Source organism: Sinohyriopsis cumingii, chromosome 6 (genome assembly GCF_028554795.1).
Source record: "Sinohyriopsis cumingii isolate HCF-2022 chromosome 6, ASM2855479v2, whole genome shotgun sequence".
Classification (NCBI taxonomy): Eukaryota; Metazoa; Mollusca; class Bivalvia; order Unionida; family Unionidae; genus Sinohyriopsis; species Sinohyriopsis cumingii.
In genome coordinates this window covers 154,255,780-154,283,304 of record NC_142966.1, presented here as the reverse complement: position 1 = coordinate 154,283,304, position 27,525 = coordinate 154,255,780, and the positions used below count along the sequence as shown (strand labels likewise).

The 27,525-nt window shown below is 34.5% G+C and overlaps 1 protein-coding gene and 1 long non-coding RNA gene across 3 annotated transcripts in view; both read left to right on the top strand.

Annotated features, from left to right (window-relative positions):
• The window catches only part of LOC149798310 (uncharacterized), a 238,663-nt gene extending 221,419 nt beyond the window's left edge, over window positions 1–17,244 (top strand). The window contains exons 16-18 of one of the 2 annotated variants that reach the window (XM_089963443.1): window positions 2,559–2,599; window positions 10,135–10,231; window positions 11,417–17,244. In XM_089963443.1, coding sequence (XP_089819569.1) covers window positions 2,559–2,599; window positions 10,135–10,231; window positions 11,417–11,655 — 377 coding nt within the window. In that variant the 3' untranslated portion in view covers window positions 11,656–17,244. Of the gene's footprint in view, window positions 1–2,558; window positions 2,600–10,134 lie in introns of both variants that reach the window. The other variant, XM_089963442.1, reaches the window with a different exon arrangement.
• A 1,868-nt stretch (window positions 17,245–19,112) lies between these two features.
• Window positions 19,113–20,527, top strand: LOC149798309 (uncharacterized). Its single transcript, XR_016421618.1, has 2 exons — window positions 19,113–19,193; window positions 19,241–20,527. It is a non-coding gene; the product is annotated as an uncharacterized LOC149798309 (long non-coding RNA).
• Window positions 20,528–27,525: the final 6,998 nt, after the last annotated feature.

Genomic DNA, 27,525 nt, shown 5'->3' with positions numbered 1-27,525 from the left:
TAGTCCTTTTCCTCCACAAGGTACCATTTGTTTTCATTGCCAGATTTCCACAAGGTGTCATTTATTATCATTTCAAGATGAAAACACAATCTTGTGTTTTAAAAGTTGACACATCGATATGTAAGTAGATGTTTGTGTTTTAAGAACAGATTCATGGAATGCATTTTATGACTATATTTTAGATTTTTCTGCATTTCTTCATTAAATCAGTCTCAAACTGCAAGTGAACCTATCAAAGATTAATACTGGCAGACATGATTAAAAAGTACTTAATCAATTTCATAATTCATTCAGCACATAAAGAAAATAGGGCAGAAAGGGAATTTCATGCAAGTACATTATTTAGGAAGTTTCCAATTCAGTAACATATTTTATGAAGTGCAGCAAATAAAGTTTTAGCAATTGCTGCTGTCATAATGAAAATGCACATAAATTAAAGAAAATAGGGCAGTGAGGGAATTTCATGTAAGTACAATATTTAGGATGTTTACAATTTAGTAACATAGTTTATGAAGTGCAGCGAATGAGTTTTAGCAAATGCTGCTGTCATAATGAAAACAAATGAGATTATGTACATTTTGTAAATGATCCCCTTCACACAAAGAAGGTTCATGACCCCTCTCATTTGTGAAATGTTTCAAATTAATGTTCATGTTTACTTTTATATCATTTAATCAATGAACTTGTTGTTTTTCCCTGTCAATATATTGAACAATACAAATGGGACTTCAATATTTGTCTTTGGTTTCAAGTTGGTTACAACAGCAATAATATTGGTTAATTGTAATCATTCTCAGAGAACCTCCATTAATTGTGCCTACAATTGGTTTATTGGTTTTACCCATTTCCACCAAGTCGCCTTCTATGAAGCCAGCAAATATGCTGATCATTACATGTCATGATATATAAAATATATTAGGAGTTAAAGATTGCATTTGTTTGTATTGTTTGGAGTCCTACTGGATTTTCAACATCTTTGGATGAAAGTCTTGAAAATTTCTGGGTTTAAAGTGCTGACCTGTCAAGTTTGCACTTTGTGCATAGTGCATGACTGAAAAGATGCATCTGTTTCATCGACTTATTCACCTGATTGCATACTGGCACATTTTAACTGGTGTATTATTTATTGTACATTGTGCAAGATGTGATGACCATGACCGTATGTCAAATAATGACATTGGTCATTGCTCAAGCCAGGAGGACCTTTACATGGCAATCTTTTCATGTCTGTTCATATTCATAATTGACTAATTAGCCATGACCCTGTGTTTTGACTTGATTTATTGCAGAAACATCCAACACAGTATTATAATTGCTCAGTAAAATTTACAGTAGCATAATTAGTAATTACAGTAACGGCAGCAGAAATAGTAGTCTGCCCTTGAAGGTTATCAAATTTAGCATGGCTTCAATGTTAATTACCATCATTAAATGAAAAGATGGATTTAAAAAGTGCCACACAGCGTATGTGCCCCATCAGAACCAATTCAGAATAAATGTTGTTTAGTTAAAAGTGTTAAATATCTTGTGAGTTAGTTGACCCTAGGAAAATTAGGTGGGATATAAAATGTTTGAAAGATAGTTGCCACATGTACGGTAATTTGAGACTGCAGATTTTGAACTGTTAAGATTTATTCATCTACACTTTCGGCACTGCTTGTTGCACAAAAAATAGGGCATTGTTTATTTGCCAATCAGTTGCGCTGATTACATACACTCGATGTAGAACATGGTTTCTTTGAAGCATGTTGGTTGGGTTGTCCTTTACACAAGATCATTGCAATAATCAGGACTAGCTTGTTTTTTTGTTTTTTATTTTGGCCACAGCTGACCAGAACACAAAGGGGCTCGTCTTGGTGAAAATAAGGTGCTTCCCAAGGAGAATTGAAAATTCCATGCACATTGGACCCAGAAGATCAGTCAATATTTAGTGAAAATGATGCTTAAAAAATGCTGCATAAAAAAAAGAACTCAAAATTCAGATAAAAATCTCCATATCTTTTATTAAATCTTCCTACTTGGCTTTTGAAATTTTTTGTCAGATAATTTCTCATGCACTGTTCATGCCAAAATCATGAATTTAATGATACACATCTATTTGGGTACCACACGATTGCAACAAAAGGTGGTGTATGCTATATTGCATCTTGTACTTATGTTGAACTCGTGACAACATAGATTTTTGACATCTTACTTGTACTACCCTGATTAGAATTGCAGAACAATCTGAAGGGTTGCATCTGGTAAGCACTGCATCCTTGTTGCAAAATGAGGACTCTGACCTATAGTTCACTCTTCAGTGACTTTATAGAAATGTTTTGTTCCAAAAATTGGCAGTTTGATGAATCTGTTAGTACTGTGCACTTGCAACCAAATAATGCATTTTATACCTTACTAACATGGTTAAATATTTGTGTTTAGCTCATGATCCTTGCATTATCTGCAATTCTATACACAGTAGCATACTTGGATGGCTGTTTGTGGCCTGAAAATATTGATTAGGTGTGATTGACAAGAGTGCTATAATTTCATTCATGGTGGTGTCTCCTTTTTTTCAGATGTGAATACTCTGAGATTTTTCTACAATCTTGGAATTGAGGTATGTTTTTTTTTTTCTTCACATACTGTTAATTCTGCGAGTGAGTGTCTGATTCTATAAAATCATCACATTTTTTTAGGATGAAAAGTTTTGTCAATTTCCTGGTTTTAAACAAGATGCATTGATTGAATAGACGAACTTCTGCAGAAATAAAATACAATTGATGCCCATGAAAATATATTAATGTGTGGTAATCACATTATAAAATAAATAAAATCGTCAAATACAGGTAAAGTGTCTACCTAATTTACACCTCATCTTCAAAGCCTTGCTGTGTAAGATCTCAAGCATGTTGATCTTCTTGTCTCGGACTAGTGATGGGAATTAGTCAGAATTTCTAAATCTTTTTCCACTTAACTGACTGATAAATGATTATAATTGGTTACTAAGAGAAAGAATGTTTTTTTTTTGTTATACAGTTAAATCATTGCGAGAGTTCAAAATGTTAATTAATGTACAGAAATGATCTCTGATGACATGTATACTTTAACCTGATACAAATATAACATTGTTTTAATTGTGTTTTGTTATTTGTCTTCAACAACTTTTGTTAAAGGAGCTATTCTTTATGACTGATCAGTTTTATGTAAAGGAAAAACTGTTGCAATTCCAAAAAACCCTTTCAATCCTATCATGCATCTATCATTTAAAGTATCGAAGGACATGTTTGTCATTCTTTATTATTGAGGATTTTACATTTAAACAAACAAAACATGAAAAAAATTTAAATTTATTGTCTCGTCAATATAACAGCAAAATCTTCTAATCATGAGTATATTTTTCCAAGTTATATATGTTAGCATCTGTGGAGTATGATATGGTATTATATTTGGAAGTTACGAAGGGAATAAATATTGACCTCATCTGTAGTGGGTAGGAAGTTTTTGCATGCAACTAAATAGAAGAAACAAAATTAGGATGTTTGTCATTTTGACAGTGCATACTAGTGTATGTGGTTACCGAAATATATTTAAAAAAACATATCCCATTATTGGTTTCATTGAAAATAGTTGGACCCACCCTTGATTGCATTATCCTTTCTGCAGAGTTTGCATAAAACCTTTGTCATCTAAATTATATGTCATCTGTGGTTTCTCCTTTGCTTTGTCAAAACTGAAGTAATTCCGAGCACAAGAAAGAGTTTCTCCACAGAATGTGGGTATATTGTGGTTTGATCATTTTGATCCATTGTATGTACATCAAATTTTGAAGTTTTTTAATGTTATTTGGAATCCTTTGTTAACTTCTGAAACGCAACAGAGGAAGGAACTAGTCTGTGCGGAATGCTTCAGAATAGTCTTCCTTTTCCGCACAGTCAAATATGGAATTTCATGATCAGTTATCTTTATGGTTTACTCACCCAGCTGATTTTTGATAAGACTATCTCTGACCATCTTTGTGTCTGGCTTCCACCAACATCACATGCTTAACAATTGTGACAAATTTAGGTTGACGTCTAGCTGTGACCAACACCTAACGTGAATGACAATTTAGAGTGATGTTAAGTATCAGGCTAATATCTTTTAAGAACTTTTTTAAGATCCAACACAGAATTCATCTTAAAGTTTGTACTTGGTTTTGTCCTCCATGTTTTGTCTGTTAATCCATTGATCTCGGCTGAATCTCTGCAGTACAATTCCTTTAATTATCTGACTTAATGTCCACCTTGAATTTGAGATGATTTGGGCTTGGTGTGATATTCAGCGTTGTATCAACATTTTAGCAGAGTTTAACCTGTAATTGCGTTACCCACCCACTTTTATTCCTGCATAATACCTGTGTTTGTTAGAGCCCCTCCAATGACATGATTGCAGTTGCATCATTTGTTTCTTGAAAATTTTGGTTATGATTTCCTTGAAAATTGCTTGCATGTGAGGTTTCCGAAAAGGACTCAACTTTCAAAACGAAGCATTTCATTGAAAAGCATTAATTTATGATAAAGTTCATAAATGTCAAGAAAGAAAAACAATATCAATTTTTAAAAAAGTTTGAAAATAAAATTAATATTCCTGGAATTTGAATGCCGTGTTGGGTTGCTTTTATATTCATCAAGACATATGGTCAAGTCCCTTGCATGCTCATTAATTTGTGGCCTCATTTTGGATTAGAACTACCTCTGGTTTCTTGGCTTAATTTTCATTAGACGGTGACAGATTGCAAAGAAATGAGAATAATAAAGATACGTTAAAAAAGTGACTAAAAACTAACCAGTGATCTTTGCATGCTTGCGAGATTTTTTAATTAAAATATTTGGGTTCATTTCAAATACAGTTCATCTTTTGTACTGTACTGATGTCAACACAACTTCTCTTTTATGATGTTCAGTTCCACAGATCAAGGTTTATATTTCTCTATGAATAGGTGGTGCTAAATACCAGCATCAACCATATGCATGATTAAAGTTGTCATGAAAAGCCAGTTTGATTTCATCAGTTCTTAACCATGCCAATTTTAAGATATTGATCATAACCAAATTTGGCTGTTGATTTGAAGCCAAGGTTGTGAATTTGATCTCTTGTGCTAGTCTGACTATAAAAGTTTGACAGCTTATGTGTGCTTACAAACTTTTAAGATGAAGAAAACATTTACCGGCAATGCATCGGTTTGGAACACAGGGGCTTGTTTCTTTGCTTATAATTGCTATAGTCATACATATGTATTTATCATATTAGGACATGTATAACAGGTAAATTACAAGCAATGATACGTGTCCCTGTGGTTTGAAATACTGAAATTTTTAAATGCGTGTTTTACAACTTTACAAAAGCAGTACATGATATTTTGTTACACCTTACAAAAAACTATTCAAACTTGCAGCATAAACAGCTGCCTTACTGAGACAACCATTTTAGGGTTGGCAACTGTAAATTCTTTAAACACTCGATGGAGACAGATTTTTCAAAGAATTTTATTAAGTTGAGTTTGTTCTACATGGGTAAGTTTTGTGCCTGAAACCAAGGTCGAAATTGGGTAGAATCACAAGACATATAGGTCAGATTACATGTGACTTGCCAGTCAATCCCAATTTAGCATACATTTTTTAATAGGCTATTTTAACACCAAATAATGTTGGCTATTTTCGGAATAGACATATATGGCACTTTAAGATGTATTGAAAGATTATTATATATCGGACATGATACCATATTTTATTTGCACAGAAACGTTCAAGTCTTCCATAGCAGTCAGCCATAAGAACATGTGAAGTGTGTGTTAATCAATAGGAATGCAGATATATTTGTACATGTAAATAGTATAAATATATTTTACCTTTATTTAGGGATTTTCATATAATACAATACTGACCATCAACATAATGTCATGGTATTTGTCACAAATTATTTTCAAAATTCTCTGATTTGTATACCGCATTTCACTAAATGTGAGTCTGGGGGATTGGCAGCTCTGCTAAAGTAACATCATTTTTTCAGTGAGTAAAAGTGCTTTCAAGTCAAATGGCAACAAAACATAAAGCAATTAACCCTTTACCTCAAGTAAGTGCCTTTAGACACTTCTGCTCAATTCGCCTAGAAGCGCCTTTTTATGCCTGCTGTAAACAGCAGCCATTTTTAGCGGGTTTTTGTAGTGCCACCTTCAGGGAAAACCCCCTATTAGATGCCTCGTTCATTGCTGTGAATGACCATTAGTTCAGATCACGTGGTCGAAATTGCTATTTAAAGTAACTGGGTCATATTTTGGGCTCTCCAAAATGGAAGTCACGGATTTTATTCCGTACTTTTCACAATTAGAATCACAACTATGAAAGTTTCAATAACTTGGGTAAAGGCTCCGATATTGATATAGGCAGCAATTAGTTTTTATAAAACAAATTATCAAATTCAGATGACTTGGTGATTTAGATGAAGACAAAGAACTTGTAAATTTTGAGTACAAGAAATGGCAGCTATGGTTGGTCACGTGGCTTCACTGACTTGATGGTGAACAAGATCTCTCAAGATTTCAAAGCACATAAAAATGTGAAAAATAATTGTACACCTATAACAATTGGGCTTTACTGTTAAATTTTTCCGTACATAATAGATGTGTACCAAAAATGTAAAATGGTTAAAATTGCTGTTAAACGTAACATACACTACACTGCATAACAGTTAACAGGCAGGCCTATATGTATGGAGTAGAATAGGTAACAGGTGTTCTATTTATAGCACACTGCACTGGGTAACTTTGCTTTATCTGTATCGGAGGGCTAAAAAGCCATACACTCTATGAGGTAAAGGGTTAATGAATAGAATATTTTTCACCTCAACAATGCCAATGGTGTCGGTGTGCCAATCTGACATTCAGTATTACCACCACTGCTGCCATCTTATAAAATCTTGTTTGCATTACTTCTCATAAATGGGTAGCCATATCAATATGGAGTTTTCGCTGAAATAATTCTTACTATATGTAGTTGGTCCAGAATGAAATTCATACCTCCAAAAGTCTGAAAATTCTTGCTACATCTACTTGCTCACAAATGGCCATATTTCATTGTTTTGTTTGGGTTTTTTTTTATATATATATACCTGCTATCAAGCATTGATAATCATGATAAGATAATGTCTGTCTATAAACACTCCTCTCCTTTGACATCTTGCACACAGTGGGGTCCAAAACATGGGCCACACTATAAAAAAGCTCGCGAGTTACCAAGGGGCCTGCAAAAACTAAGTAATCTGATCCCCACTGGACATCAAGAAAACTGGGGGACAGGAGTGGGTGGTAGGGGTAAATGTACTTTTTCATGGCTGTTGACGAGTTCGTTATAATCACATTGGGAATACCTCAGTAAAGAGCTTTTTCTAGGGGTGTTTTTTAATTCAGTATAAATTGGATTTGTTTTCAAAATGCCCAACATCTGAAAGATTATTTTCATTGTTTCAACTGGTTTCAAGCAACATTCACTTATACTTGAAAACATTTGTGTATTATGTCAGTGCTTTTTGTTGCTGTTGATTAGTCTGGTTTCCTGCTTCATATATGGCTATGAAGTACAAAGCAGGGAGTCAAAGAAATAGGAACCAGACTAACTGTTGATATATCATGAAGCAAGATTTTTTTCCAAAATCTAGCAACATTTATTTAGTGAAACATTCACCTACATCAGAACTAAATTTTTGTATTGCTCAATTAGTAAAATATTGATGCTGTGATTTCATTGTAAATATTAGTGATACTTCTCCTTACCCTTGAAGATATCTAAAAGTGCCAGTTCAGGAATTCTCTCAAACTTCTCATCCTTCATCTGTGAAGCAAAGCTGTTATAGTTAACTGACACGTTTTATGTTTGAATGCAAAAGGGCTCATTGCATTTATGATCATTACATTTAAACCTAGCTAAAAGATAAAATTAAAACAAATTTTGCTTGATAAAAAATTATTTAATTTCTATTTATATATTAAGGTACTGCCTCCAACAGGCACAAGTGACATGTTATTTGATCAAAATTTCATTATACTAAGACAGTTGTTTAAAAATATCACGTAACAAAATATGACTTCTTATTAAAAGTTGAAGGTCCTAGTTACTGTTTTTGCTGTTAAAATGAGAGATATATCAATGTTTCATTCACCAATTTTGTTCACAGTTTTCTTAAAGTTCAACAGTTAGGTTATATAAAAAAAATTCTCGTTTAAAAAATGGAGTCCATGCCTGACCTGCATTATAAACTGGTTTGCTAGTTATCAAGGGAGTGGTATACATATTTCTATTCCCTCTTTGTTTCTGCTTTGACAACATGAAATAACTATTTACTACAAACTGTAGCAAACATTGGAGTCAATTTTAGGTTAAAAGAGATGAAGCACATGACAGTTCATTACGTTTTGGGGGGGCCTCGAGAGGCCAAGTGGTCTAAAGCACTTTCCATTATGGATGACTGCCATATCACCTGTCTGCATGGGTTCGAGTCTCAGATTTGGCCAATGTGGGTATGTGAGAAAGCTTGCCAGTAGCTTCTCAAGGGTCGGTGGTTCTTTCTGGGGATTTTCCAGGTTCTTCCTCCACCATTAATACTGGCCGCCATGTATAGCCTATCGTGTGCTGAAAAATGGCGTTAAACCCTACAACAAAAACGTTTCAGGGTCTATAACAGTGTCTGTACAAATTTCATACTGCTAAATTTTCTCATGCTTTTCTGTGTACCTTTATCCATTGTAAATCCCCAATAATTAACACTTGTATGCCTATTTATTTGAACAACTACAGCAAGAATAATCAACAAACGACACATGCTTTCAGCGTGCATACAACTTTTGCTTTAGATTTTGTGAATATCGAAAAAACATGAAAAATATGCATGTACAATTTCATATCCTTTCAATTTCCAGCTAATAAAGTGGACATTATTTACTGCCTCCAATAACACTGCCAAGCCCAGCAAACATGGATAGCTTGATATAAAATGGACTGGGCCAAGTTTGTCATCGTTGCTATGGTTAACATGCAACATCAGCTTTCAGCAGTTAAGGCCACTTATTGTGAGATCGGTCTATTTTCTATTTTGCACAGTATAACTACCTTAATTCCTGTTGGATTTAATGTAAATTTTATACAGTTCATGTTGACGAAACCTTGGCTAACTTTGATTTTTTTTTTAACCATTTAATGGTCATGTGGTCTGCAGTTTCTGGACTCAGACCAATATTTGTTTCTATACAATTCCCTTCAGTATTATTAGATTTCAAGTTTATTCGCAGCATTAAAATTATATCACTTAAGCAAAACTTGATCATTGGCTTTCACTATCATGTAGGGAATTGTGGCTGCTGAAAGTTTGACCCGAATACATTTATTTCTTCATAACAGCTCCCTTAATAGTGTTTTATTTCATCCGAGTTTGTCAGTGTCTGTCATCAGTACTAGTTCCCTTTACAAATGTATCTAACTTAGTTTAATGTAATAGTAGTGTCCTAGCCCTTTCCTCTACAAAACTACACTCGGCTGTTTCCACTGAAAAGTGGATAGGACCTGGGTTTGAGGATTTTGGTGCTTTATGGCGCTTGAAGTTTAAATGGTGTGCTGGACAAGTAAAGTGCATTACAAAAGTATTTAACATGGGAGCCAATCCAGATGAAGCTGATGGTGGGAACTGAATATGTACCCATCTGGTAAAGATCCAACACCATAACCACTGACTCCGAGTCTCCTACTTCAGTTTCTGAAATTTGCTTGTTAAACTTATAAGCGCAAGACATGGTACCTCAAGTATTTTATTTATATCTTGACTGAATTTGCAGTTGCAAGATAACTGCAGTGTATACTCGCCTTTAAGTCAAGATACGAACTGCAAACAACAATGATCCTGATCTGCTGTAGCATAATGTGCCTGCGGGTCAGGGTGTTTGTTGGTTGTTCTAGTGATTACTCTAAGAAACTGCACAAAATCTGCCATTGCAAAATGCACCAGGAGGTCTGTGTCTTTGTGGTTTTGCAGTTTAGTGTGTCTTGGGAGTGCATATGGTACTTTGTATTTTTATTTATTATTATTATTTCATGTTATAAGTAATAACTTCATATTTTTTTTTTTCAGCATTATAGAACACTGATGGCACAGACCTCCATGTGGCCATCTTCGGTGGACCTGCAGCAGATTACACCTGATCAGATGAATGGAAATATATGCAGTGGTCAGTTTCCACAAAATTTTTATCAAAACTATATGCCAGTCAATCCATCACACACAACCACAGTAAATACCAACACTAGTCCAAGTTCCACCATCTCTGCATCTGCATCTGCCGTCTCCTGTTTAACCAATGACCATTTGGAGTCCAAATCATTGTCATTGCAGTTGGGGTCAAAAGTCGGGGTTGAAGAACCATCTCCAAGTGGTGGTAGTGGTCATTCCCCCAGTTCTGAGGGAGATGATGCCACTGTTGGAGGTGATTTGTGCCATGACAGTGGTTGCGACTCTGACTCGATGACATGCAGTGCAAGCTCACACTCCGATGATAGTTTTAAAGAGGAGGTGGACGCAGAAAAGAGTGGGTGTGAACAGTGTAATAGAGCTCATGAAGAGAATGAAAAATGTGACTCAAGTCAAGTTTCTGAAAGTTTGATTGCAAGAGAGGAAGATTCAGAAAGTGCTTGTGAGAGTCTGTCATTAGCAGGGGATGTAGTTAATCAAGCCGTTGAGCTCGAGACAAGTCCACAGCAGATGAATCCACGCAAACCTACAACAAGGAAAAAGTATTACATGTATGGTAACCACAAACTTGTCAAGCCTATCAAAGATATTCCACCTCGTTTTCTAAGTTTGCTTGCTGAGACCAGTGCAGCAAGGGCTCGTTGTGAAGGAGAGCCAATTATCATCCCTTTCCTGCCACCGAAACCATATGGAATGCACTATTATCACCATGAAATGATTTCTGGCACTGTAACCAATAGTTCTCAACCTTTCACCAAGTTTAACCCTGAGGCACAATGTTTTATTCCTAGCTCTGCCCACAGTACTTCCTTATCACCAGATAATACCAATAACAATGTAACGAGTCCAGCAACTCATAATGGTAATGGTTCTGATAAAATAGCTAGTTTAGCTTCACCATATAGTGCTGTTCCTGCCTTTTCTGCTATGGCTGAGGTTCCACAACCTAACCCAAGCATGCCTACTAATTCGTATTGTAAAGTATACATATACAATTCAGCTTTCAACTACAGTCAGAGTGGTCGTGGAGTTGGCAAGGTTGAGGGTCATAATATTGGAATAGCAGCATGCAATTCATTCTGTACCCATTCTAGTAGTAGTAGTAGTAATGCTAGTAGTGGTGGTGGTGCCTATAATGTATCTTGCACACATTCTCATTCTACAGGTACTGCCTCCCAAGTCACTGCATGTAGCATGTCCAACTATCCAACTGCTGTTTGCCCGCCTGCTGCATTCTACTACACCAACCAGACATTCCCCACAGGAGCCCCACAGCCTTGTCTCCCTGCTCCCCAAGGAGTGTCTTCAGGGCCAGGTATTGCCTATTTCAGTGGTGCTCAGCCTTTTTCGTTGCCTCCACCACCTCAAATGCAGATGCAGTCACCAGCTCAAGCATCTCACTGATTGTGATTCATTGTCTTGGTGTTGTGTATCAGAAGCTTTTGTCAGATGCGTTTTGTGTCAAATATAATTTCACCAATATCAGAATGATGAATTGTCCCTTTTTTTGTCAAATTTGAATCTTCACCAATGTCAAAATGATTTATTCCTTTTATGTCAAGCTAAAATGTTCACCACTGGCAAAATGATTTGTCCCTTTCTTATATCAAATTTAAATGTTCGGTGTCAGAAAAATGATGTGTCTGTTTTATATGTCAAATTGAACTGTTCATCTCTGTCATAATAATGATGTGTCACTTTTTATGTCAAATTTAACTGTTTACCACTGTCAGAATAGTGATGGTTTCCTTTTTTGTCAAATTTATATGTTCAGTGTTGGAATAATGATATGTCCCTTTTTATGTCAAATTTAACTGTTCACCACTGTCAGAATAATGTGTCTCTTTTTATGTCAAATTTAAATGTCAGATCAATAGCCAGGCGCTTACAATGATTCTGAAAGAGGGGCAGCTTCATATGCTTTCAAATGAGTGTCCTTGGATATGAACATGCATAGTAATTTTTTTTTTAAATTCGAGCAACTATGGTTGACAGTTTACTGTTTTGAACCCCTTGTTGATTTTGAACCTCATCAATATTGGGTGGGCTGGAATCAAGAAGCACTTCATGTTGTTTTTTATCATGTAATATGTTAGTTGGAAGAAAAAATGTTGCGCGTTAAATTTGGTTGTGTTGAATAAGTTTTGAAGTTTCTTTGTCAGGTCTGTTCATACACTGCCTTCATGGTCAAGTCTGAAAGAAGGCTGCCATTGTGGTAAAGTATTGAAAGTAAGCTGCATTCATGGTCAAGTCTAAAAGTATGCTGCATATCACAGTATTTTGAAGGCTGCATAAGCAGTAATTTTAGTTGTACAACAAGAAGCTGAAATGTCCCGTGGAATTTTGCCAAAATTCTCTTCTAGAATTTATTGTACTGGTTGATTTTCTAAAATTACTTCTACAGCTGTCCCTTATTAGATGCATGTATCCCTTATATGGCCAAATGAATGCCTTCATGAAGTTAAATTCAAAGGTCAGTAGGTCTTGTTTACAGATGACCAAGTCTTATTTACACATTCTTTGTTGTACAATCCATAGATGTGCCACTGACAGATTGTTTGGGCCTGATTGTTCCCCAATTCTTTAAATATTTTCTGGTCACAAAGCACTTAATATGTCAATAAAATGACAAATGGCAAGAACTATTAGAAAATCAGGAATAAATATAAAGTTGCAAAATTAGTGGACACATTTTTCATTGGGACAGTTAGTCGAGTCTTTTAGACCTGCTATAAAAGCAGTAACCCGGTCAAATGCCATCAGTAGATGATCACACAATATTTTTCTTAACAGTTGTCATTCTATTTAAACTATTAAATCATCGAGTTTAGTAGAGCAAGGGACAGCTGGTTGTGGTTGATAATCTTTGTCATTCATATTTGAAAATTTGATTGTTGTTGTTATCTCTGATAATCGAAAAGCCACGTCTTGTGTAGCTTTGTATTGAAAGTGCTTTGTTTTATCTAAATTTCACCCTCAAAGATATATTTTAACTTGTCTAAGATACCACTGTTTGTTTTTGGACAAGAACAAATTGGCAGTAGATATTGTGAAGGTATTTCTTTTCTAGGTTATGAAGAAGAAGAAAAATGATCATTGCATGTTGTTTTGTCCTTCCATTTTGCACATGGTAGTAGAAGACACGTTGCATCGAACTTTGTTTTGAATTCATAATTCTCTGATGAATCATATTCAGTGTAGTCAATTGAGAAACAACTTGATCTTTGCTTACTTGTTAGCAATTGCTACAAAAATGTTCTTTGAACATTATTATTGTGTGAATATGTGCGTGTGTGTGTGTATATATATATATACACACACACACACACACGTACATCGTGACACCATGCTGTAAATCTTCATCTTTAATCATTAATCAATAGATTGTGTAGCTCACTGCAAGGTGATTGAAAAAAGATGAGATATATATACATATATATATATAGATATATATATATATACACACACACACACACACACAAAGAAAATTTTATTATATTTTATAATGTTTGTTAAGTAACATTTTGATATAATTTTGTTTCTTAAGGTTTATGTTTGTGCTTGGGTCATTACACCATGCATTTTTGGCCACTTAATTAACTTGGAACCATTTCTAACTGCTAGCTGTACCTAGAGTACATTATTGTAAATTTATACTAGGTACAACTATTTAACAAACAGCCACTGGAACAGATTATTCTTGTTTTTAATTTCTGAATCTTTATTTAAAAAATGTGATTAACGTTATCTAATTTTCTAAATATGTGCTAAAGTCAAATTGAGGTTACTCACCTGTAATGTCAATAACCAATATAGTTTGAATAATGGCCATGTTCTTGATTGTATTGTCCTGTGCATACTTGTGGGTGTTGTTTCGGAATAGTCTTGAAATGTTTTAAACTTGGTGACCATTAAATAAAGTTTTAGAAACTAACAGAAATATATTGCTCATTATAGTGGCAGTTTATTAGGTATTTGCACATCAATAATTTACCACGATATAATTAAGGTACTAGCAGTTGGAATGGATTGCAAAGTTTAGTTTCTACTGTACTGATTAAGTCTAAAGGTCAAAATACAAAATGTAATGAATAAATTGTAGACGTGAACCTTGATTGACTAAGCACAGTACAGGATGTTCTGTGCAATATTGTATATAAATACTTAAATTTATTCTTTATTTTATTTATCAAACGTGTTAAAAGTATGTTTATCTTTGTTATTCATGTGATTCATGTTTTAGTGTTCAAATCTTTTTAGAATACCATGTTACATTTTTCAATGTTTTTCTGAAGATCCCTAAGTAATTCTTGCATTGTATTACATGATTATATTGTATTACATGATAACATTTTATTAAAAGATTGCATTGTATTACATGATTATATTGTATGACATGATAACATTGTATTACAAGATTACATTGTATTACATGATTGCACTGTATTACATTTTGCATTTTAATACATGATTACAGTGCATTACATTGTGTTGCATGATTCCGGGGTGATACTTTGTTGCAAAGATGTGCAATTCATGTCAACATGGAGATAGAATATCATTTATTTCCTGTTTTGAAAATTATTCATCTTCCAGCAAATGTCCTTAACCAATTTATAATCTATGGCAATGCCCAAAAACTTGCAAATCGGCAAAAAAGGAGATACAAATTGTGAATGGGTAAAGTAATAAATTGACACTGGGGAAAAAAGAAATTCATTGGAATATTGAGTGATTACATTAGGGTTGGTAAAACTTTACTTTAAAAAAAATATATAATTAGCACAAAAATAGAAAATGTGTCTTCTTCCAGGATGGACTCTAAAGCTTTCCTATTAACAGGAACAAATAAAACTTGAATTTGGAAAAGTAGAGTTTACTTTCCACTTGTCCAGTAGGACAGGTCACTAGAAGGACCAAACAGTCCATTCATTTGTTTAATTTTCAAGATGTTGTATGCCAAAAAAGGGAATTTCCACCTTGTTTGGAATAAGATCAACTTTAGTACAAAGCAGGTCTGTGTTGATATCTATTAAACTGCATAAGAAAGAATTTAATGAAATTGTCTTCAGAGAATTGCTTTTTTGCTAGTGAATTTTGCCACCAACTTTTCCCAAAATGGACACATAATTTTAAAATTGACTTCCATCACCAAAGAATGTAAATTAGAAATCACTTGGTTAGCTTTTTTGGATAGCTATCATCAACATTTATGAATATTAGGCAGTCTTTATTTTACTTCCGACAAATTCCAAAAAATCTCAAAATACTACATCTCTGGATTCCAAGATATTTACATGGTGTTTGAGTACCTTATTATAATGAATATGAAACGGTTTGCTATTGAAGGCTAGGTACACGCATGATTTTTTTATTAGAACACCAACAAATGTATTAAAAAGTTGTGGAAAAACATATCAAAAATATGTTCTCAGAAGGTGGTAATTAATTTGCCTTCATATATTTTGAATCCTTGTGCAGGTATTTTTCCCTTATTCAGGACTTTATTACTTGTGGAAATAGACCAGTCTCCAGTCATTACTAATTCAGGACTTTTCCTACTTGTGGAAATAGACCATTTCCTAATGGTCTAATTAAGGACTAGTGATTGTGCAAGTGGACCTCATTCTCCTACTATTCCTAATCAAGTACAGCATTACTTGTGGAGTTAGAATATAGTGTCTTGTAATCCCTAATTAAGGACTGTATATCTTGTGGATATAGACCCCAGCCTTCTGTCATTCTTAATTAAGGACTGTATATCTTGTGGATATAGATCGCAGCCTCCTGTCATTCTTAATTAAGGACTTTATTTCTTGTGGAAATAGACTGTAACCTCTTGTATTTCATGGTCCAGTAATCCTCATTACAATTTTGACATTGTTCAATGCACTTGACTCGATCTGTAAAAATTTGCACATTATAAATTAATATCTTATTTTCATTTTCCTAGTCAAGCTAGCACATGGATTGTGCTTTTTTTCATAGAGTAGAGGAAAGCATTTATTTTCTTCATTTCAAATTAATATATTATTGCATAAAATCTGTATTAACAAGGTTTATAAAAATTGTATTTTTTGGAAGATATGATTGTCATTAAATATAGTTAAAATGTTGAGCTGACTTTTTGCAGAATTAGATCAGAAGTATTGCATTGTACAGGCATTGTAATGATGGCAACTTTTTTTGGGATGACCCAACATGGCACCTGTGCAGTGAATATTTTTGCAATATGGCTTAACCATGCAGTGTATAATTTGTAGCATGTCATTATGTAGGTTGTACAATTAGGGTGTCTGTACTATCCTAAGTACACAAATCTTTATGAATTGAAGTTTTCTCCTGAAAAGACGGAGGAATACAACTCAGAAAAAAGCATTTGTGTAGTATGAAATCAGTAGTAAAGTGATAATGTGACAATTTGTGTTGGTCAGTTCACAAACACCTGATATATGTTGCTTCAAATAACATAAAAATTGTGTTGGACTTGAATATATCATTTTCTTTCTGTGTAGTTTTTTACAAGATTTAAGCAGAGTAGATTTAAAATTGGCTACAGCTACCTAGGTTTCATGCGGAAGGTAGATTTCTTGGTACTGCAATATACTGGCATGTTAATGATGTTGGAATACAGTTGTACATCTAAATATTGTTTGAAAAGGTCGGTCACAAGCATTTGTTCTTATGTACAGTGAAAACTGTCTATTAAGGGCACCTGACAGACCACAATGTTTTTTCATTTGTTGACAGTTGTGAGTAGGTTCAGTTTACAAGTGAAATTTACACGGATGTGTCTGCTAATAGAGGTTTCAGTTTGTTGTGTTTTGGCAAGCTTCATTTGTCAAGAACTCGTTACTTGATGAAAGTAAAGCACACAAGCAAATAGTTGTATCTTGTTTGACAGCAGTTTTTGCCTATTCACATGATGTTCCTCAGGTGTTTAAGACACTACATTTTACTTGTATTAGAAATAAATTTTTGTTGTTAATGGTGTTTGTTTTGTTTTTTATTGATCTTTCTAAAGCAGCCATAAAAAGAGGATAGCATGTTGCAGATGTTGTCCATCTGTTATAAACTCTCATTTCCAACCATAATTCAAGTTTTTAACCATCTTCAGTTACAAACTTTGTGAATGGCTTAAATGTTTAGTATGGAAGAACCATATCACATTATCAGTTTCGGGATCAAAAAGCTAAGAGGTCAGGGGCTACTGACAGAGTGAAGAACATCGGTTTCCAGACAACAAAACTACAAGGACCAAACCTTGCAAATGGCTTTCACTTTGTGTAAGGAAGAACCCTAATGATTTTGGGGCCAAAGGTCAAGGCCACAGACCAAAAGAAGAAAATGGTTTCCACGCAGTAAATGAGTTCTTTACCTGCGTTTGGGCTAAGGAAAAACCCTATCTGTTTTGGGATCAAACAATTATCAGGAATTTACGTATTCCAAGCATTACCACCTGACCCAGTGTATTGGGCATTAAATTTATTGCATCCTAATATTGACACAGGTTTCCTTACTTAAACATAACACATGCACAGACATGTGCATTCAGAAATAATGTACACAAAGATGCATAATGCATTATTAATGGGTTTTTTCTCAATGTTATATTTTCTTTGCTTAATAAAATAAAAGCAGATGCTGAAAATGTATATAAAACAGCTAAACGTTAGGAAATAATTTTTTTAAAATTCATGTACCAAAAGTTGACAGTAGGGTCCACTTTTTCTTAAATTCTGTTCTTCACTTTGGCTACACATTTTTCCAACATTGTACATGATAAAATATGGTTATAATTAACCAGTTTTAGATTTTCAAAGCATAACATGAGCTGTATCATATATCGTATTTTGCAAGCAAAATCGGGAAGTTCATTAAATCATCAAAGTTAGTTCTGATCAAGATGTCTTTTCATGTAATTTTAAAATTTGGATCCATTCCAAAAATAATTTCCCAAAGTGTTAAGTAATTGAGCAGTCATCGAAAAAGGTTTTATTATTTTCCCATCTTACAAAAAGTGCATTTATATTATTGCAGGGTTTGTTTTTGTAAAATGTACTAGAGCTGCGAACAGCCCAGATTGTGTTGAGAGTTATTCACTTCCTCGAATATTTACGATATCATCGTTTATGGCACATGAATGACATCATACATCATAATGATGGAACCTTTAAACATTCGATAATTATGAAAGGCAACTGTCATGAAATTTAATACAAAAGTTGAGAAGTTCGCTTAGAAAAGATCTGGAAAGGTTTGTTTTGAAAAACTAAGATTGTACAGAGTGATGGATTTCTCTCCAGGAAGCAATTCAAGGAGCGTGACTGCCCCCAAGGATGATCATGCTCCTGGAAACACTATCACTTTAATCTTGGTTTTAGTCTTTATTTCTATGAAGAAATAATGGAATTGAAGCTAATTGGTTTTGTATCTTTTGTGCAAATTGTAGTCAAAACAAAAGAGCTGGTTCATTCATCTGCATCAATTGCACACAAGTTGCCTTTACCCAGTTTCATGTTTACCATTTGGTTTTTGTATCTTGGCTCCTGTCAGGTCTATATAAATGAACTGACAATTTTGTCTTGCCTTTTGTATCAAAACTAGAAAAATGTTTTCACTGACAAAGGAGACTTATAATTTTCTTTTGCCATTTCATTAATATGTTTGAGATAAAAGCAAAATACTGACTGCATGAAATTATTGGTTAGTGTAATTCGTTCTATTTCTTCAAAGCATAACAAAACTATGTGCAGCAAAACGATGTTGAATAATTACAATACTGTTTGTTCTCTATCTTGTATATGATTTAAACTCCTCTACGGAAACTAAATTAATAATAACTTGACCATTCATGAATGTAGATGGTTCATATTTTGATAGTGATGAGGCATACATAATAACATCATGCTAAAAAATAATTTTCTTGGATTTAGAAATTTGTTTTAATTCAGTTTTTGCTAATTTGAATATCTGTGTAGCTACAAAGTTTCCAAATGCTTGATCAGAAACCAGTTTTTATCATATACTGCCTTTTTTAGTAAAATACTTATAATCCGGGAGAATTTTATATAACACAAGTTAAAGTGAAGCGTATTTGATCACCCTTCCTTTAAACAAGCTACAGTGTGTCTCAACCCTCTTAGCGGCATTCCATTCATTTCTGTATGAAGTGGAGGTTCTTGTACTGCTGAAAAAGATGAATTTAGGGAAAATCAAGGATTTTATCAAAGTCGTTTTTCCAGTGAGAGACAGATTTCTTCTGCTCTACCAGCCATGCAGATTCTTTTACTTTTAACTCCGTTCAACCATATCCTTGAAGAGAAATCTACTCCCAGTAATCTAAAAGTGAATGTTGATCAGTTAATATCAATTTCTGGGGGTGGTCTAGTGGTTAGAGCATCCGCTTTGGATGCGGGAGATCGCAGGTTCGAACCCCGGCCGGGTCATACCAAAGGCTTAGAAAAACGGTACTTGATGTTGTGGGGTTTAACGCCATTTTTCAGCACACGATAGGCTATACATGGCGGCCAGTATTAATGGTGGAGGAAGAACCCGGGAAAACACTGGAAAGAACCACCAACCCACGAGAAGCTACCCACATTGGCTGAATCCTAGACTAGAACCGCCGCAGACAGAGGTGAGATGGCAGTGATCCGTAACGAAGAGCGTTTTAGACCACTCGGCCACTCGGGGCCCCAAAAACGGTACTAACATTTAAACATCATATTAAAGAATAGTAAGGAAATATTAAAATAATCTAATGTTTAAACGTACTGATGTTAGATTAACATCTTAACACTAAAAATTCTTATAACACTAAAAATCCTTATACAATATGAAAAATTGTACCTAGACGATAATCTTACCAGTAAAGACAGAAGTCTGTTTGAGTTTCTGGCGTGCCCTAAGGTTGGGGGCCTTTTTATATCAGTTTCTTAAGGTCAAAGCCAAATATGGACATGTGTCTAGCTCTTGTGTTCGCCAGAATCTCAAAGTGAGGCTTCGTAGTCTCTTACAGATTATCGTCTGGGTCTATGTACGTTATTATGTAGGTACTTCTACAAGATCAGCGCATTTGCCGTCTAGAAAAATCTTTGGAATCTGTCTAACTCGTCTATTTACGCAACCTACCAAATGTACTTTTTGCTGACTTTAAGATACAGGGGAAATGTATGTATAAGACGGTTCTTGTTTGTTCATAAGGGCGCAATCTGTATTAAATAGCATATAATTGTAATACTTGTAATACCGAAATAAATGGATTTAATCTCAATATGTTTTAATAGAAAATTACTTTCAATATAATTTAATCAAAACTTTTAATACAATTTAGAGAAAATTTCAGTCTTATTACTTGTACTAAAAAGTTCTGTCCTAACTTATCTATTTTACTTTTACCCCTGTTCCATCTTCCATAGCTCTTTTCTGATTAAGGATGTTTTGATTTTACCACCAGTCTTGTGCCACCATGCTTTTGATCTTAACAGGACACATTCCATCCCTTTTCCTCATTTCTTCTAAAGCTGCTTGAATTATTTTTGTTTTTCTGCCCGCTGTCCCATTTTTAAAAAATCCATTGTGCAGTACATACATATATCCCTTTTATTTTGGCTTTGCTTCCAAAATTCCTGCAGACGCCCATGTCAGAGTATCCATTGTTAAATTCTATTTTCATTTAAACTTTCACAGCTTGTATTAGTATGCATCACATAACAATTATCGTGAAAAGGACTTGCATACGCCTTGATATATATTTTCTCCCATGCACACGTGACGATTAAAGGGCAGATGTAAGGTATAATGTACCATTGGGTACGTGTATGATGTTTTTCAGTATAGATGACGAGGTCTGCACTCTAGTGAAGTCTAGGTATAGTTTCTTGGTATAGTTTCTTGTACTACTAACATATTTCAATCCATTATGTACGAGTTCTCTATTCATTCTTTATATGGTTATAGAGTAATTACAAATAAGCAAAGTATATCTTTTTAGTTAATAAACCCACTATCTAGCCTTTTTTAAACCCATGAACTAGCCCGTTTAAAAAAAAAATTAATATTGACGATTATTTTATTAAAATAATTAGTGACCAAATTTTCAGGAATCGTTGAAAAATAATGCATCAGCGTTCAAATTTTGTTCTTTGCAGTCAAAACATGTTGAATTATATAATGCGAGAATTCATCTCTAAACGAATTGTATTATACATATCCACGATTCTCAATTTTTTCGAGAATTTTGAGGAGTGCACCCTTTTAATTTGTTTACAGGGATAATAGCATGGGGTAATTGACATTGGTACAGATGAACAGAAAGTACATGCGCGCATTTGAACATGGTACATCCCGCTATCCAGCCCGAGGTCACGATTTAGGTCTGGAACATTAAATCCACTACCCCACCCCCGCGTCAGAATTCTCTGCTGTAAACTCTTCGGTCAGTAAAATTCCTCAATTTAGCCAAATTTTCTAAAACGCGAAGAAATTGATGGAATTTTATTTCAATAAAATTGGCTCTCTTATCCCATTCAGACGTAAACCGTACTCGATTATCGCTGAGTAAAGAAGGTTTCAGGACATTTTTAATTAACCGGTGAACATTTAACCCTTCATTTACTGTAGAGTTATGCAAGCGTGTATTTTCCTTGATTTTTCATATTAAAAAATGAGTGACTTTAGAAGAACATTTCCATTTATTCTAATTAAAACATATTGAGGACTTAAAAACAACGCGCCTTCTAAGTTCGAAACTCTAAGCCAGGAGTCTCAAACTTAAATCACCCTGAGAGCATTTTCTATGTCCCAAGGGCCACACCACTCTCTCGTGACACCTTGTGACGCCAATCATTTTGCGGGCCACTGGATACGGCTTGGCGGGACGTATAATGCTCCAGGAAATCGGGATCTATGTGTTTATAATGCTCCGAGAAATCAGGAGTATATGCCTGGGGAAATCAGAGTTATGCTTCGAAACAAATCATAACTGGTACAGAGACTATAGAACTAATTCTGGAGGATTGTGGGACTACAGATCTGGGTCTACCGTGACAATTCTCAGTTATGTGCATGCCATACACTATCAGATATCGGGATCCTTCACTTAATCTCATTTTCATCATCCTAAAATAGATTTTGCTCAATATGTCACACCCACCCACCCTATGTAGTCTAATCAATCAATCTGATCTCCGCCATCTTATTGAACAGTTGCAGTGACCGAAAATAAATAAGGGAAAGATGACATAAAGATGTTGATTAATAACTGGCATAAAATTCCGCAGTATGAAAAGATCTGTATCTAACATGGATGTTTACCATATCAACGTCTCGTGATATCAGATTGCTAAATTTTCCGGCAGAGAATTAGAGTAGATAACAGTTACAGATTGCTGGACGGGGTGGGTGGTATGAGGTAGCATGTAATCCCCTGACACTGATGCAAAGGCATATTCAAACGAAGATGTTAAACCTATCTACTTGTGTATCGATATCGAATGAGTATCCGATTTCTATGAGATTGCTATATAAAAACCAGTTGCATCAGTTACATAAATGAATGGTGATTAAGTTTTACAAAAAGTTCGAGCTATTTTCCAATAAAGTTGAATTTAGATCGCTAGACCAGCAGGATAAAAAGTTTTATTTTCGGGGCGAGATATAGCAAGTCAACCAGGACTTCTAGTCAAACCCGAAAGCCGTGGCGATATCTTTTGTACCTGTACATGTAATATAGCTGATCGGGATTCAGTGATCGTTTTTGGTGAAAACCAGCTGTTGTCATAATGGCTGATTACTGTAATATCCCATTATGATAACAGCTGGTGCTAATCGCATCACTTCTACTTAAAATATGGTATTAATATGTATCATTAAAATGACAGACTTTAAAAAGTCGGAATTTACAGTTGGAATGACGCCTACATCTAATTATATGTCGTTTGTGGATGTGGAAGGAAGTATTTCGATATCACACACATCAGACTCGGAAAGAAATATTTGCCGAGTACCAGTGGCAGTTCGGAAGGTATATCCCTATGTGCATAAAAAAAAGCCGACATAAACTAATGCAACTTAGAACATACATCATATATTGCTAGAAAAAGATATATACAAACAAATATGATGGTAATTCTCCTCTATAAATCCAGTAACTTGTTTAAGCCTGGATTGACCACTACCACAAATAAACCAATGAGGAAGAAAACGGTATTCAAAAGGCTGCTAAACAGTTCGTGCCAATACGACAATAAATATTAGAGGACAACAAAACAAACAAAGTGAGTATATCTTGTGTAGAAAAGAAAAATTAAATGCAGAAAGTCCTACTGTCAAGATGGTAGAGTCTGTTGCATAGAAAGTCATACTGTCGAAATTGCAGAGCCTGCTGTACAGAGCCCAACTGTCAAGATGAGAAAGCCAGTATAGCACAATTACTAATGTAATTTCTCTAGTTCGCTATTCGGGCGTTGAGATTTCACCTTCGGTACACATTCCCTCTTACAAGATGATATAGGGAGATCTATAAACGTCAAAAATCAATATTGATCATAAAATAATCAAATTATAATTTATGTTGATACTAGTGATTGCAGGATTACTTTTTGAAATAGCTTATGAATCTCTAATTCACCTACTGTGATTACCTCCCTTCTACACGCATAGTCTTCAGTGTTATCCCTTCAGGGCCCTCACCTTTGGCAACAATATATTCTTTCGAATTCTGCTAGATGCATTGTTTACACCCCTATCTAAATGCAAATAACCAACCCACCAAAAAGGCTAAAATAGCGTGTTCATTAAGGAAACAACATCTTTGCTTGTTCTTAAAATCCAGCTTATCACAATACCAATAATACCTGACAGAACTGATGCTTGGGGTGGGGTGTTTTACTTACCAAATCAAATAATTAGATAGTTTCTTAAACCTTTTTGTTATCTTGTTCATAAACGACTCATCTTTACCTTCAGATCGTCTTCCAGCCCCTTCTAAACCATTTACAAAATTTAATATGGACGGGCAGTAATTGATCTCATACCAATTATTGCAATTGATTGGAGCAGCTATTGTTACAACCTTTTCTTTCAACAGATGTTTAAGCCTTTTAACTAGTGATATGCTGATTTAAATCGATTTTTAATAAAGTCTTGTCTGAAAATCACCAGCTGTATTGTATGTCCAACATAGAACAGAATCGACGTCTTCTAACAAGGGAATTTCAACTGGATAGCTAAATCATTTATGCAATCTTCTGCACGTATTATTTAAATAGTGACGATTTTATCACCGAGAAACATAAAAAAACGACAGGCCTGCCTAGCGCAGATGCAGAGACATACTTTAAAAAATCCGACTGGATTTAAAAAAAAATACGATCTATCAAATACAGAAATAGCAATGAATCAATCTCTACCGAGGCTCAAAAGATCAAACAGGAGTAGTATAAAGAACAATCTGCGTACAAATGGGTCAGCCTGGATACAAGGTAAAATAACATCAGACCGCTATCTTGGTTCTTTTGCATTTGCGAACTTAAAATTGATTATAGATTAGCTAGTTTTACTTTTGGTAAAACCAATTCATTTGTTATCATCATTTTATTTTAATCACACTTTATTCCCGTTTAGTCTAGTACTTGAACCTTCTGATATTTGGAGATTTGTAATTAGCGCATCTTATGCTACTATTGATGTGAGACCCTTGGTATAGGTGACTGATTTAACTTAAGGTTCGTCATGTAGTATAGTGCATCCTTTAGCTTCGTGTGGCAAACCTTCATCTGCACCTTTATTGTGTATCTCCTGTTTGCACTTTCTGTCACGGTCATTGCCAGTGCGTCTGTCGTATACTTTCTGTAATAATTATAGTGCAAATCATAGCCCATAGCCCATTCTCTCGAAGGCAAGGAATAGTATAATGTCACCTACATCAACCTCAAAATGCTTGAATTAAAATATATCCACTTAACAAATCAAACATTTAATCATTTGTAATTTTCATAACACCTGTTATTTTTAATTTTGCTTAAATATATTTATTTTATAGAATCTAATAATGTCTATATGTATTAGCAATTGATAGTGTGCCTTAATAAAGTTATTTTTGTGTTGACAGCTTATCTTTTTGTCAATATCTCCCCCCCCCCCCATTTGAAAAGAAGTAGGGAATCAACAAACATGTAACGGCATTCTAGTGTACCCATATATATATATATATATATATATATATATATATATATATATATATATATATATATATATATATATATATAAATATAGATACACACACACACACACACACACACACACACATATATTCCCCGTGGGAAAACCTGGTCTACTCTGATGTTTTACATGTTCTTTACTAATTTGTAGTAATAGATCTGATTTTGTTGACAACTTCGAGTTTTCTAGAAATGAACGTTTGACTGTCTACCTGCACTTCATATTGTGACTTAGGTTTTTATAAAAGGGAGAAGTAAACAGAAATTCATTATTCATACCTTTACATCTGATTAGCGGAATCGGTCTTGTAGTTGTATTCAGTTTTAATTTTAGATGTTCTTGCTGTTTTAATTATATACTTAAATTAAAAAGTGCTCTTTAATACTTTCTGGCTAAATCGCTTTTTTTCTGGTTATTGTGAATTAATTTAGAAACATTTTGGATTATATCATTGTGACACTTTAAGACAGTTAGCAAAATAAACACTATTCCAGACTATTGGTACATCAGCACATTCAAAATTGGAATTAGTTTGGAATACTCTAAACTTCTGGACTTGTGATAGAACTTTTAGGATTATTTGGGATTTAATGCACAATACTGTAAGTTCTTTTTAGTTTTTACCTTTGTATTCTGAACAAATAAATTATTTGTTGAATTTGACAAAACTTGTTGGTTATCGCGTTTTTATGCTACTTTGTTTAAGACCATGGAATCATAACAGGCTCTGTACATAGGGAATGGGTGGTAACCTAGTCAAATCAAATTTGAATCATCTACCGTCTAGAAAAGATCACACATTTCGAAGAAGAAAAAAAACGGAAACCAAGCAAAGACGACCTTTCTTTTTCCCAACACTCTCCATGAAGCAGTGGCAGAAGTTAAAAATAGCAATTTTGAAGGGGACATGATTGACCCTTATCCAATGCGATTTACCGCCACAAGTCCGAGAGGCTCAGGATAGGCTGAGAAAGTCGTTTATTGTCCCTGAAAACTATGTTCACATTCAAGCTAAATTTAAAGAGTTTAGGTCTCAAGAATATGACACTGACTTGGACTTTTCGTACACACGATCTTTTGCTTTCTTTCTATCTTTGTCAGAGTAGTATTTATTATTTGCATCCGCGTTTATCAATGTGGTATCATGTTAATTCCACCTCGTATTTAACTCCTAATCTTCATGAACATAATCATAACCTGTTCAAACTTCAAGTTCTACACTCATGTTCTATAGATGATACCTTTAAAAAAGCTTGCGTAATTTGCTAGTTATGCTACCCTATAATAGAGAGTTTGAAAGTATCCACACAGACATTCATAAACTCGTTAAAGTTGACACGTATCAAAGTATCCATAGGGACTAAATAGGTATATAGATCTACACGTCCTTGAAGGTAAAATGTCCCATGGCAACTTTAACAATATTTAATATAATATATTGCTTATACACATTCTTTAAGTTTGAATCACTCAATGATGAGTACAGCTTTACTTTGGGTGATATAGTTGTTCTTTGAACCGTTCAAATCCATTCACATATTCATATTGGTGAAGAACTTTCCTCAAAAAGTATTTAGAGATTTGTTGCAGTCTTAAAGTAAATTTTTCAGCATTCTATTTTATTTTTGGCCTGTTGATTTATTTAATGTTACATGCATACATACATACATACATACATACTAGACAACAAGTTGTTCTCCACCAAGGGTGGAGAACACGCCGCCAGTCAAACAAAAGAAAAGGGTGGAGAATAACTTGTTGGTTTAACATACATACATACATACATACATACATACAGGGGCCCCGAGTGGCCGAGTGGTCTAAAGCGCTCACTGTTACGGATCACTGCCATCTCACCTATGTCTGCGTCTGTTAGAGTCTCGGATTCAGCTACTGTGGTTATGTGAGAAAGATTGCCAGTAGCTTCTCGTTGGTCGGTGTTTTTTTCCGGGTTTATACCAGGTTCTTCCTCCACCATTAATACTGGCCGCCATGTATAGCCTATCTTGTGATGAAAAATGGCATTAAACCCTACAACAACAACAATAC